Here is a 14203-nt window from a genome sequence, read left to right as displayed (position 1 = left end):
TCAACATGGTGGCTTCTATTAGATGATCCAATTTGAGCAAATCATGTTTCTTAACCTTTGTCATCCTTCAACCTTGAGATCCCTGATAATAAAACCCAACATTTTCCATATTAGAAAAAGCAGACACACATGAGGAAAAGAGTGTCAGATAAAATTATCAGAAAGTTATATAATAATGTCTTAATAATAAGGGTGTTTGTCGATTCACATAACAAGAAATCTGGAAATAGGCTGGTGACATTGTTGAGTCTCTTTGTTAATAAATCATAGAACCAATCTACTCCCAGATTTCTGATCATGTTGAGTTAGTGAACTCACTTATTAAGACATTATAATCTAAGTTTCTGATACTTTTAGTTGAAAATATCTTGACCTATACATCACTCTTTTAACTTATGCAAATGTAATGGGTGGAAAAGAAAAAATGGTTGTTTTAATTTGCATTCCTCCAGCTATTAGTGATGTTGAACATCTTTTCAATACTCTGACCACATAGAATATTCTCTTCCAGGCGCCTGGGTGTCTCAGTCGGTTAAGCGTCTGCCTTCAGCTCAGGTCGTGATCTCAGGGTCCTGGGATCGAGTTCCGCATTGGGCTTCCTGCTCAGCAGGAAGTCTGCTTCTCCCTCTCTCTCTGCCCCTCCCCCCCGACTTGTGCTCACTCTCTCTCTTTCAAAAATGAATAAATTAAAAAAAAAGAATATTCTCTTCTGTAAAATTTCTGTTTGTGTCTCTTGCCCACTTTTCATTTAGTGCCCCCTCTCCTCTTTCCACTCTCTTGCCATGCACACATACATACATGCATGCACGCACACACAAGATGTTCTTTACCTTCTCATAGTTAACTTTTTCTCTAGTCACACATGCTGCAAATATTTCTATCCCATATTTAACTTATCTTTGGTTTTATTTATGTTATCTTTCATTACTCATTTTTATTTTAGTTTGCACGCAATTATATCTCTTTTCCTTTTATAACAGTTGGATATCCTGTCTTATTTAAAAACAGCTTCCATACTATAAAGTCATAGAAATCTTTTTTCTATCTAAATTTTCCTCTGACATTTAAATTGTTTTATATTTCACAATTAGATATTTAATCAAGCTGTAATTTATTTTTGTATATGGTATGACACTGTGGTACAGCCCTGTTTTCTTCCAGATGGATAGATAATTATGCCAGCATTATTTCAAAAATAAACTATCCTGGAATTTCCATTTCTGCCAAGTTACACTTTAGATGTCCACAGAAGCCCTTCTTGGTACAGCACACACAAAAATGCTGAATAAAATATAAATGAAAAACTTTTTTTTTACTATTACATGATTAAGCTGGTGGGAAAAGAAATGAATTGCTCAGAGCCACAAATAAAGTGAAAATCCAGAGAGGTGCTTGAGCACTGGGGCTGCTATCTACCCTGGAGGCATCTGCCAGCGGCTGGTGGTTACACACTTAGCTTACCAGACTGCAGCACAAGATCAGGAGATAAAATATGGTTCCTAAGACAATGAAAGGCCAGATCAGAGACCCTCAAATAAATCAGGCAACTATGAATGGAATTACATTGAAAATAAAACAGGAAGTGTTCTGTAGAGAGAGACAGGGTGTATAATCGTCTATTTGTCTGTCTAAACCTTGACTTTGATATAGCAAAAAAATATATCTTCAAGACTTTCTCACCCCAAGTGTGTACCACAGGTAGGCTTAGAGCCTGAATTCATATTATACGTTGGCCAAAATAAACCTAATCAAAACACTGAATGGGTTTCAGTTGGTAGCATCCCCAGATACCTAGCAGAAGCTAATGTAAATCTTCCCTGGAGGAACATATTTTAAATACAGGCCCCAAAATTGTCCTCCAGGTATCGTTCCCATAAACATGAGCTCACATTCTAAAGTGGGGTTTCTTAAACTGTGAACAGCCTATTAATGGGGTCTGACCAGCATTCCTACCTAAGGAAAATTCACAGGGTACCTCACATATTTTAAGGGTAAGAATATTTTGTAAAATTCTTATTTCAGTTGTGTGTGCATGCAGGTTGAGGGAAATTGTATAAAATGTACTTCTTTCTGTGTGTCTCAGTGGAAACCTGTATAAAAGCCACTACTCTAAGGTTTAGGAATTAGAGCCAAACACCTAAAAGGATTTTTAGGAGGGAAAGAGCCAAAGAGGGAAAGGCCTACAGTTCTCCAGTTGCTGAGTTACAACTGTCCAAGCAGAGAGAAAGGGAGAGAAAAAGTCCCGAGCTGTATTCAAGGTAGGAATTTTGTCATAAAGAGACAAAGCAAGAGCCCAATCATTACACACAGGACTTAACGGACAAAAGAGGGTCAGCTAAAAGATCCCAAGCCTTGGTTACTCCACCTCCATCAAGTCACTACCCAGAAATGGCCCCACAGTCTGGAGTGATGGGTGAAAGAGCCAAAGAGGCACTTGGCTTTCAGAGGAACCAAAAAGGGCAGTCCAGATTTTCTCCAATCTCTTCTAGGTGACCTCCCTCCCTTTTCTTCTCTTTCTTGTCCACCAATGTGATGCAGAGCATTAACACTGTAGAAATGTCACACTGTTTACTCTGCAGAGTGCTTTTATATATTTCATATATATGTAACCACAATTGAAATTAATAAATCTCCACTAGGCAGAGCAGGGGATGGATAGCAATCACACTCGCCGATGACACAAAAACAGTGGAGTTCTTGGCACCGACTGGGTCAGGGCTCAGCCTGGAAGTTCCTTCCCAAACAGCTGCTGTTCCAAATACAGCTAATAACCATTTAGTGCTGCCTCGCGGACAGAACAACCCGACACAAGATGACTACACATACAATCCTGTTCAATTTCATGTCCGTTGACCATACAATGTCACTAAAAGACAAAAATTCTTAGTTTAAGTAAAGAAATTTTAATTCAATAAATGTTACATAGCATTTTTTGTAGACATAATTATTGACTAGACAACACAGATCTTCCCTGTTCCATCATATCAATAGACTGAAGAAGAAAAAGTATGCTATAATCTCAATACATTCATGAAAATACTTGAAAAATTTAATATTCATATAGGATAAAAAACCTTCTCCCAACTAGGAATAAAAGCAAATCTCATTAATTGATAATAGGAATCTACAAAAACCTATAGCTAAAATCATACTTAATGGTAAAAGAGGGCGTGCATTCACTCCTAGGACCAGGAAAAAGGCAAGGATCTTCACTCTTACCACTCCTATTCATCATCATATTAGCTGTTCCAGCCAGTGCAAAAAGCAAGAAAAAGAAATAAAATGAATACAGATCAGAATAGAAGATGTAAAATTGCCTAGATTCACAGATAAGATGATTGTGTATGTAGGAAACGACAAAGAATTTTTAAAAGAGCTACTAGAACTAATATAATTCATTTTGGCAAGCTTGTGGGAAATAAGGTCAATATACAAAATTAATTTTATTTTCATATACTGACAATTAATGTTGACCTATTAAAAATACCATTCACAATAGCATCCCAAAACAGGTAATATTTAGAGATACATTCCAGGAAATACATATGAAACCTGTTCTCTGACAACTATGAAACTTTGCTAAGAGTAACTGAAGAAAAATAAATATATGGGAAAACGTGCTATATTCCTGGTTAATATTGTTAAAATGACCATTTTCTTCAAATAATTTATATATTCAACTCAATCTAATAAAAACCTCAGCATATGTTTTTGCAAAAACTGTCAAACTAATTCTAAAATTTAAATGGAAATGCACAGGCTTCAGAATAACCAAAGCAATTTTAAAAAAGAACAAAGTTGGAGAGATCACACGACCTGATTTCAATACTTGCTATAAAGCTACAATAATAAAGAAAGTTGGATAGTGACATAAATATAGACATACAGAACACTTGAGCAGAATAACGAGGCCAGAAATATACCCACATATATTTTTGGTCACTTTATGTTCAATCAAAGTGGCAAGGTAATTGAAAGGATAGATTTTTCAACAAATGATGTTGGAACAACTTCAGATCCATATACAAAATAAAATTTCACCTAAACCCCACATAGTAACAAAAATTAAGTTTAAATTGAATATAGGCCTAAATGTAAATGCTGAAATGTTAAAATTTCTGGAAGAAAATGTAAAAGAGAATATTTATGGCCTTTAGATAGATAAAGACTTCCTCTTTTAAGACATGAAACATATAAACAATAACAATATATACTTCATCAAATTTTAATCTACTCTGCAAGAGGCACATTCAAGAAAACAAAACGGCAATCCCCAGAACAGAATGGGAGAAAATTGTCAGAATACACATATCTGATAAGGGACTTGTATTCAGAATATATAAGGAAGTTTTAAATTCAATTTTTTTAATGTGAAAAGATATGACACTTTTATAAAGGGAGATACACAACTGTTCAATATGCACCTAAAAATAACTGAACATCATTAATCATCAGGGAAATGCAAACAAAAACCACAATGAAATACCACTACACAATCACTTGAGTGGCTACAATTAAAAAAAAAAAAACTGATTATACCAGGTGACTATAAAAATAGGGACCAACTGGAACTATCATACATTTCTGTTGGGGATGTAAAACAGTACAGTTTGGAAACTACTTGGGAGATTATATTTGTAAAATAAATAGATACTTATTATATGACCCTATAATTCCACTGTTAGGTATTTTCTCACACACACACACACAAAATATATATATATATATATCCAAAAACTTGTACATAGACGTTCATAGCACCTTTGTTAACAGCCGCCACATGGAAATGACCTGAGTACTCATCAGTGGGTGAATGGGTAAAACAGCAACAGCTGTAATATATCCATATAATGGGATATCACTCGGCAGTAAGAAAGGAACAAGCTACTAATACACCTGCAACATGAATAAATCTCAAAAACACGCTAAGTGGAAGAAGCCAAAGGCAAAATAATATCTTCCATAAGGCCCCCATTTTGTGAAACTCTGGGAAAAGTAAATCTAGTCTACAGTGATAGAAAATAGATCAGTCCATCCCTGGTCAAAGTGGGGATTGACTGTGAATATCCTGAGGCGATGGAAAAGTGGTGGTGTGTGTGTGTCAAAACTTACTAAACCATATGCTCAAATGTGTGCATTTTATTATATCTAAATTATACCTCAATAAAATTGATTTTAAAAAAATGCTGGTTCCTACGTGGACTTAAGGGTAGAACATAAGCTTCTCAGTAGTTAGACAGAGTGTATAGTTAGGCTGGAAAGGACCCACATTCTAGCTGCACTAAGTATCTTTAATTTGCCCAACTGCTTATGAACCATTTTGTCCTCTAAGACCTTTCGTTGCTGTCAAAGTACTCTCTTGTGTCCATACTGACTGGCAGCATGTGGTCTTGTGGGTAATTCATTACTGGGAAGCCCCCTCAAAGATGCCACAGCCACAGGCTAATGCAGACCTAGCTCCCCCTCCTTAATTTTTGGATCTTGGTCATGGGAAGACCAGCATCAGATATAGGGAGCCTTCATTTCAGGGTGTCTTGGGCCCACAGATAACCATGGGAGAAAATATAAGGGAAGAAAAATATCCAGAATAAATACCAGATCACCACCAAACCAAGGCAGCCTATGGAATCTGAGACAGGGAGAATAAGTGTGGTCTAAAAATCAAGACTGCAAGTAACCTTGGGGGATGAAATATGCCAGGTATGACTTCTGAGGTTGCAATCGGTAGTGTAATGTTTTAGAACAGTGTTTCCCAAAGATTGGGACAAGTCCCAGTGGCGGCACATGAAATGATTCTAAGCGTTCTTGAGATGATTTGGAGTGGTCAGCAAACATGATTTAAATAACATTGAATTACATGATAATTTTTTCTCTAGTTCTCTTAGTTTTTCTGATTATCAAAAAGCCTTATTTTGTGCTAGTATGTCTCGAACATCACATTCTTCTCTCTTTTAAACAAAAAGAAAATACAAAATACTTAACTGGAATGCAGTAGCTATGTTTGTTTAAGTACATAGTCGTCTTCTACTTATGGTAAGTAAACTGGTTTGTCATTTGTGGTAGTGATGCCAAGTTTCTGCATAAAATAATTGTTCTTCAGTAGAAAAGGGGGACAGTGAATTTGTGAGAAAAAATAGTAGGTTAAAAATACTATAGTAGAGGGGCGCCTGGGTGGCTCAGTTGGTTGAGCGACTGCCTTCGGCTCAGGTCATGATCCTGGAGTCCCTGGATCGAGTCCCGCATCGGGCTCCCTGCTCGGCAGGGAGTCTGCTTCTCCCTCTGACCCTCCCCCCTCTCATGTACTCGCTCTCTCTCATTCTCTCTCTCTCAAATAAATAAATAAAATATTTAAAAAAAAAAAAAAAATACTATAGTAGAATATTCATATGGTGATAGAGGAACACCTGAGACTGGATAATGGTACCTTAAAATGTTACTTTGTAAGGAAGACTATGTATCCATGTGTAGATACTAACATATCAATAAGCACTGAATTATTACTGAATTAATACACATTAAAGAAAATTCGCCACAGAATACTTTCATGTCATAAATTAGCTTGTGATTTTAATTACTTGCCCCTTAACAACCCCCAAAGTTTCAGACTCCAAATTACCGATAAAAAAATGAGATTAAGATTTTCAATGTCTTGTAAATTAGCATAAAATGCCATGAAACTGGTGGGGGGGGGGGAGGCGGGAATTTATCTGCACAATAATGAAGAGTTACATTCCATTCTACCTCCATCTTTCTGCTCATGAGGGCTTGCACCTGAGTGCAGGCAGGCAAAGAAGACATGAAGAAGGTGCCCATGAAAAAAATATTTTGTCTCCATAAAAGTTGGCAATCTACTACTTTTAGTTTTGCTTATTCTTTTTTTTCTTGGTATACGTTTTAATTTCTTTCCTTCACAAGAATCCATACAAATTGACATTTAACTTTAGGTCCATTAACCACTTCAAAAAATAAAATTCACATGGACAAATGTCTTCAAAATTATTATGCTGTTGTCAATGTTTTGACAGCCTTGTGCAATTAAAACAACAACAAAAAAAAAATCAACCTCATCTAGGCTCTAGAGAATGTCACCAGTCAAAAAAAGGAGAGAACTGTAAAACGGATTTTCTTATTTAAAGTAACAACCAACACCTTGATTTCTACCATGCTTATAATTTCCCACTAGTAAAACTAAATTTGGAATGAACAAAGAGGAATGCCTTACCTGTTGGAAGGTGCAGCGTTATGTTATTGCAAAAGTCTGTGAAGCAGCATTCCGTTTTGGTAACGTTGTTGGAACTATGACAGAAGACTTGAGCATTCAGTTCTGGGAGAGACACACAGGACTTGATCACCTGTTCTTTTCCATTGGCCAACATCACTGAAGCCCAGCATGCTCCTTCAGTTTGGCAGGTAAAGTTTGAAGAGTCACACAAAAGACATACACATTTCAATCCTGGAAAGTGTAAAGTAAAATTTTTAAGATATAGAAAATACCGTGCAAATTTATTTCATCATACTTGAATATAAGAATTCAATCTTAATGAAAATTGAGGAAGGGATTAAATGAACAGCACTGGATAAACATAAGCTACTGCTCTTAGTACCCCTCAGTCATGCGTTTTATTAAACCAGTGGCCCAACCTTCATTTACTATTGCTTGTATTTTTGTGAATTTATTCAGTTGCTACCATATTTTAAAACAATTTTCTCAGCCATGGTCTAAGTCCCTCCTTCTTTAAACTCAATTGGCCTTTTCCTAAATCAACAGCTCCCGTGAAACGCTGGGATACAGTAACACAGCGACCAAGGGGCGCTGTCCAGCATCTCTTGTAAAGTGTGGTTAGAGATCTGGGTAACAAAACCACCCAGTGTGCTCTGTTCATTTACCCTTTCTCCCTTCAACTTTTAGGCGAATGTGCTAAACACAAAACTAACCATAGAAATTTACAGCTCTAAAAAAAAACAAAAAACAAAAAACAAAACCAGTGTGACTCTTTACCTTTCTATTCGAAGATATGTTTGTATTATTGCTATTGTCTTAGAACCTTTAAGGCATTAATGAGCCATCACACTTCCCCCTCTTCACTAAGAAATACATCGTAGAATAAGAGTCATTTGGGGGGCGCCTGGGTGGCTCAGTTGGTTAAGCGACTGCCTTCGGCTCAGGTCATGATGCTGGAGTCCCGGAATCGAGTCCCGCATCAGGCTCCCTGCTCAGCAGAGAGTCTGCTTCTCCCTCTGACTCTCACCCCTCTCATGCTCTCTCTCTCTCTCAATTAAATAAATAAAACCTTTAAAAAAAAAGAGTCTTTTGAACACAGACCATGACTTTCAGGCAATTTTCTTTAATGAATACATCTATTCCATGAAGCAAAACACATCAACAGTAAAATTTAATAAATCTACAGCAATAAAACTTTCAAAAATTAGACTTTGCTAATCTGTCCACTGCACAAATTTCCTCAACCTTCCTCACTTACTACACACACACACACACACACACACTCCACACACATGAATTCACATGTTCCAAGTGACACAGTATTCGTCTGTTCTGATGTAAAATATCTGTCAGCATGAAGTTCAGTGGTTGTGACAATTTATTCAAATTTTATTTAATTACATTGTTTTTAAATAGCACAACACTAAATAGACTTTTGTAATATTATTCTAATGAGCTTTCTGTTAAATCATAATTGCTCCCCACAATTATCTGAATGTACCAAGTTTTATAATAATTTTTTCTGAGATCAGTCTTTAAACTGCTAATTAATGAAATTGGAGCTGATGTTATAACTGTACAATATTTGATACATAAATGACAATTTTTATACTCAACTTCAAATACCAATATAAGAGCAAATATGGATAATATTCCTTCATAACTAGGTGTGTAAGAAAGAACAAATTACATATCGATCAACAAAAACTACCTTTTCTTTAGTAATTTCTCTTGATTGGTAAAATACCCTCCCCTCTCTATAAACATGTTTATTACTATGGGCTAAAAGAAATACAGTCATAAAATAAAATACTCTTTCGTTAACAACATTGGACCAAGCAAAATAGCTCACTCCTCCATTTATTCCAAGGGTGATTAATATAAACAAATCTACAGTTGACCCTTGCTTGAACAACATGAGTTTGAACCACACCAGTCCACTTATAAATGGATTTCTTTTCAATAAATGCAGTACAGTACTCTAAATGTACTTTCTCTTCCTTAGGATTTTAATAACGTTTTATTTTCTGTAGTTTATTGTAAGATACAGTATATAATACACGTAATATACAAAATGTGTTAATTGCTTCTGTTATTGGTAAGGCTTCCAGTCAACCATAGGTTATTAGTACAGTTTTGGCAGAGTCAGACATTAAGCAGCTTTTCAACTGTGTGAGGGGTTGGTGCCCCTAACACACACGTTCAACAGTCAAACTGTACTCATTTGTTGGTATTTATGTGCTATAGTAAAACCTTATCATCTACATTGATTAGGATTCCGTAGAGCTAGATATATAAAATCCAGGTGATCTGAAAAAGGTTTTAAGTCACCTTCCTTGCATAAAAGAGAGCTCATATAGTGAGAATCCATCCACTCAGGTGCCTTCTGACAGTGAAATCTTTCTGTAGGACATTTCAACTCCAATCTGACAAAGGCCTTCAAATCTGGTTATACTAGCTTTGAATCTTGGCCATTACTTGTCCCCTCTCTGCTTCCGTTTCCTTATATAAAAGATGAAAAGAAGAAGAATATACCTCCTCATACTGTTGTTGTGAAGAATAAATTAATCTACGTAAAGCTCTTAGAACAATGTCTGGTACACAGGAAGTACTATGTAAACATTAGTAACTATGACTTTTTCTACTAGAGGAGGTAAAGCTGGTTGTCTTATGCTAACAATTGAAATGCATTCATAATCCATAAAGGAATGGCTGAATGAACTAGGGTGTACAGACCATTTAAAAGGCATAACAAAGAAATGCATCCCTTTCTACTTGTGGAATGAGTTGAATGCTCTCCTTCTTTTAATAGCCCAGGTTAGAACCTAGATAGTCTAACAGCAGAGTGGTGTCTGGCCATGGTCCAAATAAAGAACTCAGGAAAAGAAGGTCTCAGTCCTACCTCTGTCACTAACTTGCTCATTGAGTTTAGAGAAGACATTTAATCTTACAGGGCCTCAGTGCCTTCTTCTGCAAATGGGAAATGAATGGGGGTCAGGGCAATGGATCCCCAAATCCTGAAACCTCATAGAGTGCCAACATTTTATGACTCTATGATTTTATAATTCATGGAAATTTACAATTACAAAATACGGAAAACTCTTTGACACTGAAGAAACTTAATCCACTGTGGTTATTCTTTACCCTCATATTTTAAGGGGCTAAAGTTGGGAAGAATAAGTCTGACCTACAGTCTCAAACCAGTTGTTACTAGACTCCTCATCAAAGTCTATGAACTTTCTATTTCCAAGAGAAGCCTAGGATGGAAATCAAGGCAACTAACTATGGAATAAGGGTCCACTGAAGGAAGACAAGCATAAAGCACTCAACAATTAAACATATGTTAGTTTCATGTGTGTTTATCATTATGTAAAATTCCCAGTGCAAGTGTGGGGGTTAGCTGTCACCATCTCCATTTTATAGATAATGAAATAGTGCTCAAAAAGATCAAGTGAATGAATTAATGTAGCAGTTATTAGACTACTCAAGCAATGTTGTTTCTACCCTACCAAAGCTGATGTATTTTTCTAAATTTTTTTTAAAAGACAAGTCCATAAAACATTTTCCTACCTTTCTAGCAATTGAATAAAATATAATTCTAATACAGCAGAAAGAAGTTAATAATTGACAATTGAGATTTTGATATGTGTTATCCTAATTACCTTTTAAAACACAGTTGATATTTTTAAAAACCTACTTATTTTCTGGGAAGACAGGTGGTTAAATAAAAGTCAATTATCATGTGTTTGCATCTACATAAATAACCTTACCTTTCGGATTGTCTGAGTTTTGCATTAAGTGTGAACCTCTAAGAATCTAACCTGATATTTTTTCTTGGAAATACTACTAGCTCCTTATAAAAATGATTACATAGTAGCTCTTACCAAGGAATAATGTGGATACTCACTGCATGTTTAACAAGCTATAAAAATGTCCTCCAGTTTTAAGTAAAATGTACCTATCAGAAGATTAATTCAGACCGAGGTGACATAGTTAAGACACAGTAAATGCCACCTTACTTTAAATGATGCACAATGGAAAACACTGACAAAACTGAGAATTTGTTGATAATAGCTTCAAACATCTGCTAAATGTTCTCATTTATTCCAGGTCAACTGGCAGTACTATAGCACTGATAGAGAACAAACAGCAAACCAAAAGGAACCCAAGATGTATAGCTAACATACAACATATTCAGTCTTGCATTTTTCATTTCCCACCAAACCACTATATGGTCACATTTGGTATATAATTAAATTATATTTATATCAACCACCCTCAACATAGAACCCTTGTGCTGCCAATTAAAACATAAGTTGCCCTTAGTGATTAGACTTATGCTTTCATATTTTGTTTTTTAAAAGACTGATGTTAATTGAGTCAATTATACTAGAATATTCCATGACAGGATAAATCTGGCTGTTAGCAGACAGTAGTCCAGCCTTATGTTTCTTTATTTTGTACTTTCCCATTATAATGTACTTGAGTCATATGGAAAGGGATAGCAAATGAAGTTGAAGAAGGAGGTAATTACCCAGAATAAGGAGGTCGATTAGAGTTTTCCCCACAAGAAAGATTGCCCTTTTCTTGTGTCTCCTCCCACCCCTTTAATTAGCCCCTTTCCCCCCTTTTTGCCAATTAGTCTGTAAAAGCCAAGACATCTGTTACTCACAAGACATCTGTTACCCACATGAAACCAAAGGATGTGCACATTCCTAATCAACCAGAAAATAAATTTTCATCCATATTTACATGTGATGGCAAGCACACCGTGGTGTCCAGAAATGTAAAAACCATCACACTACAGAAAAATAACAAAATATATTGATTTGTATTAACGTGCTAACGAGAGTTAAAAAGCCAAATATTTGCTTGGGAAATATTAGTCGTTTTGAATTAGATACTATTTTCAATAAGTCGGTTGCCTACATTTTGGGTCTATATGCTAAAATATCTCTTGACCAGCGCCTTACCCAAATTTCTGACACATACCCTCTCCTCTTCTCCAGGCATCAGTTGATTCAATTTCCCTAATTTTAGAGCAGGTTATAGAACACATTTTTTTTTAATTCAGAAAACCATCTCAAATTTGACCTGCTGAATATATAATTTTTTCATCATTTGCAGGCTTCTGAGTTAACAAAAGAACAATTCAAGCTCATCCATGTGCTGAATATGAAAAGAACACCAAGACAACTAGCACTAGTGTGTGTAAAAGAAAGCCAGACAGGGTCAAAGGAAATCAGGCAAAGACCTAGCTTCCCTTCTATTCCTTTTCAACATTTGATTTTCTTGCCATGGGGTCATTTCAGATCATTTCTCTTTCTTCATGGTAAGGAAAAATATGATAGAGAAAGAAAGCAGCATTAATAAAATATGGACAATATGAAGGTAAACTTCTTGGCCAAAGGAGTTTTCAATAGAGATGCAACTTTTAGAAATTCTATTTACCAGGCTGTATCCAAGGACATTCAGAAAGGAACCACTCTCATGGGATGATTCCATCCAGAACTGTTATCACTTCCAGCTGCAGGGCTCAAATTAGGAAGAGTCCTCACATTTTGAATGATAGGACTAGCCATTTTGAATGCCCTCGGTCCACAGGCAACACTAGATGAAACCAGACGTTTCAGCCCACCTCCACCACGAACCACCCAACACTACAATGTCTCCACATCTTAGATTCTTTGCCTGAAATATGATAAGGTCAGGAAGCAGATTTCTAAAGACCCCAGTTTTATAGCCTTTTCATGCTCTGAGCCCATGTCGCAATTCTCAATACAACTAACTACAGGGTTATCTTATGTATGATAAATAAAAAGAGAGAGCACCCCAAGGGGATAGGTTTATACCCCCAAATTCCCACACTGATATTTCAGTGGATGAATGGCTCCTACTACTTTATAATCCAACAAAATTTCTCCAGTTGATAATTGAAGATGATTGATTTTGTCGTGTATCATATGAGAATCTAATGTTTTTTCCAATATCAGCACAATATTTTTAGGAAGAGAGGGGAAGTTCACCACCTCTCCGAATTGGACCAGACACCCAGAGTCTTGCCTAATCCCTCAATCACAGATATATACACCATCACAGAAATGGTACGCAAGACCAAAAGCTATTCAAGAGTACAACAGCATAGCAATCTGATTCTATGAAATAGAAGTGAAAACATTTCCCAATAATGTTTAAATGGCTGACAAAAAGAGTAGAGTTTAAAATTGGCCAGGATTATGTTATTTATTTACTTATAGCCTCAAAATAGAGACTAGATACAGAAAGGACATGTCCTATGGCATAATCTCAAAAAGCTGTTGGTGCAATTTAAAAACTTCTTAACAGAGAAAAATGATCAGTTTAACATTTTTGCTTATCAGCATAGTTATTAACTGAAAAGTTCACTTGTCAAAGAAGGGCTTTTCCAAAACTACTATTGGTAACATTATCCCCTAAACTCGTACAGTATGGTACAAAAATAAGTCAACCATAAAGCGATATAATCTAAAAAGGGGGTATGACAATATTATTTGTGTGGATTCTCTTGAAATATCCCTGTGAAAGCATGAAAATGCAGAAGAATTCTGAGCTGGGGAGAGGACAACCTTTTCCTTGCTGCCTCTGGAAGTCACAGCAGTAGTTAGCAGCAGCCTGGCAGGGTGGCAGTGGTGTGAGGACTGCTTTTGGGAACAGTGTGACATCTCTTAGAGTGCATCCTTGGTTCCTTAGGGAGGACACTTCCTGCAGTCCTCTGGCCAGCTTTAGACTTGGTAGCCATGGACGGAAGAAAAGGACCTCATTTGGGGTCTCCCATGTCAAAGCATCATGTCAAAGAAGAACAGGTTCCTAATCACAAGACACATTTCCTCTGCCACCCCGCTCCCATGCAATTCTCCTTTAATTTGAGGAGTTATATTCTTGGGCTGCCAGCCTAAATGGCTCCTCATCAAACTGTTCTCTCAGTCTTGGGATTTTTTTTTA

General features: G+C 36.3%; 1 protein-coding gene across 4 annotated transcripts in view; it reads right to left on the bottom strand.

Annotated features, from left to right (window-relative positions):
• Nucleotides 1–14203, bottom strand: part of ACVR1C (activin A receptor type 1C) — a 75544-nt gene that overhangs the window by 35431 nt on the left and 25910 nt on the right. For all 4 annotated transcript variants that reach the window (XM_032410119.1, XM_032410130.1, XM_032410126.1 and 1 more), the window contains exon 2: nt 7223–7453. In XM_032410119.1, the coding sequence (XP_032266010.1) occupies nt 7223–7453 (231 nt within the window). The remainder of the gene's footprint in view (nt 1–7222; nt 7454–14203) is intronic.

The sequence above is a fragment of the Phoca vitulina genome, unplaced genomic scaffold, assembly GCF_004348235.1.
Source record: "Phoca vitulina isolate PV1807 unplaced genomic scaffold, GSC_HSeal_1.0 scaffold1, whole genome shotgun sequence".
Lineage (NCBI taxonomy): Eukaryota > Metazoa > Chordata > Mammalia > Carnivora > Phocidae > Phoca > Phoca vitulina.
Note: the sequence above shows the minus strand (reverse complement) of the source record. Positions and strands in the feature narration are given on the sequence as shown.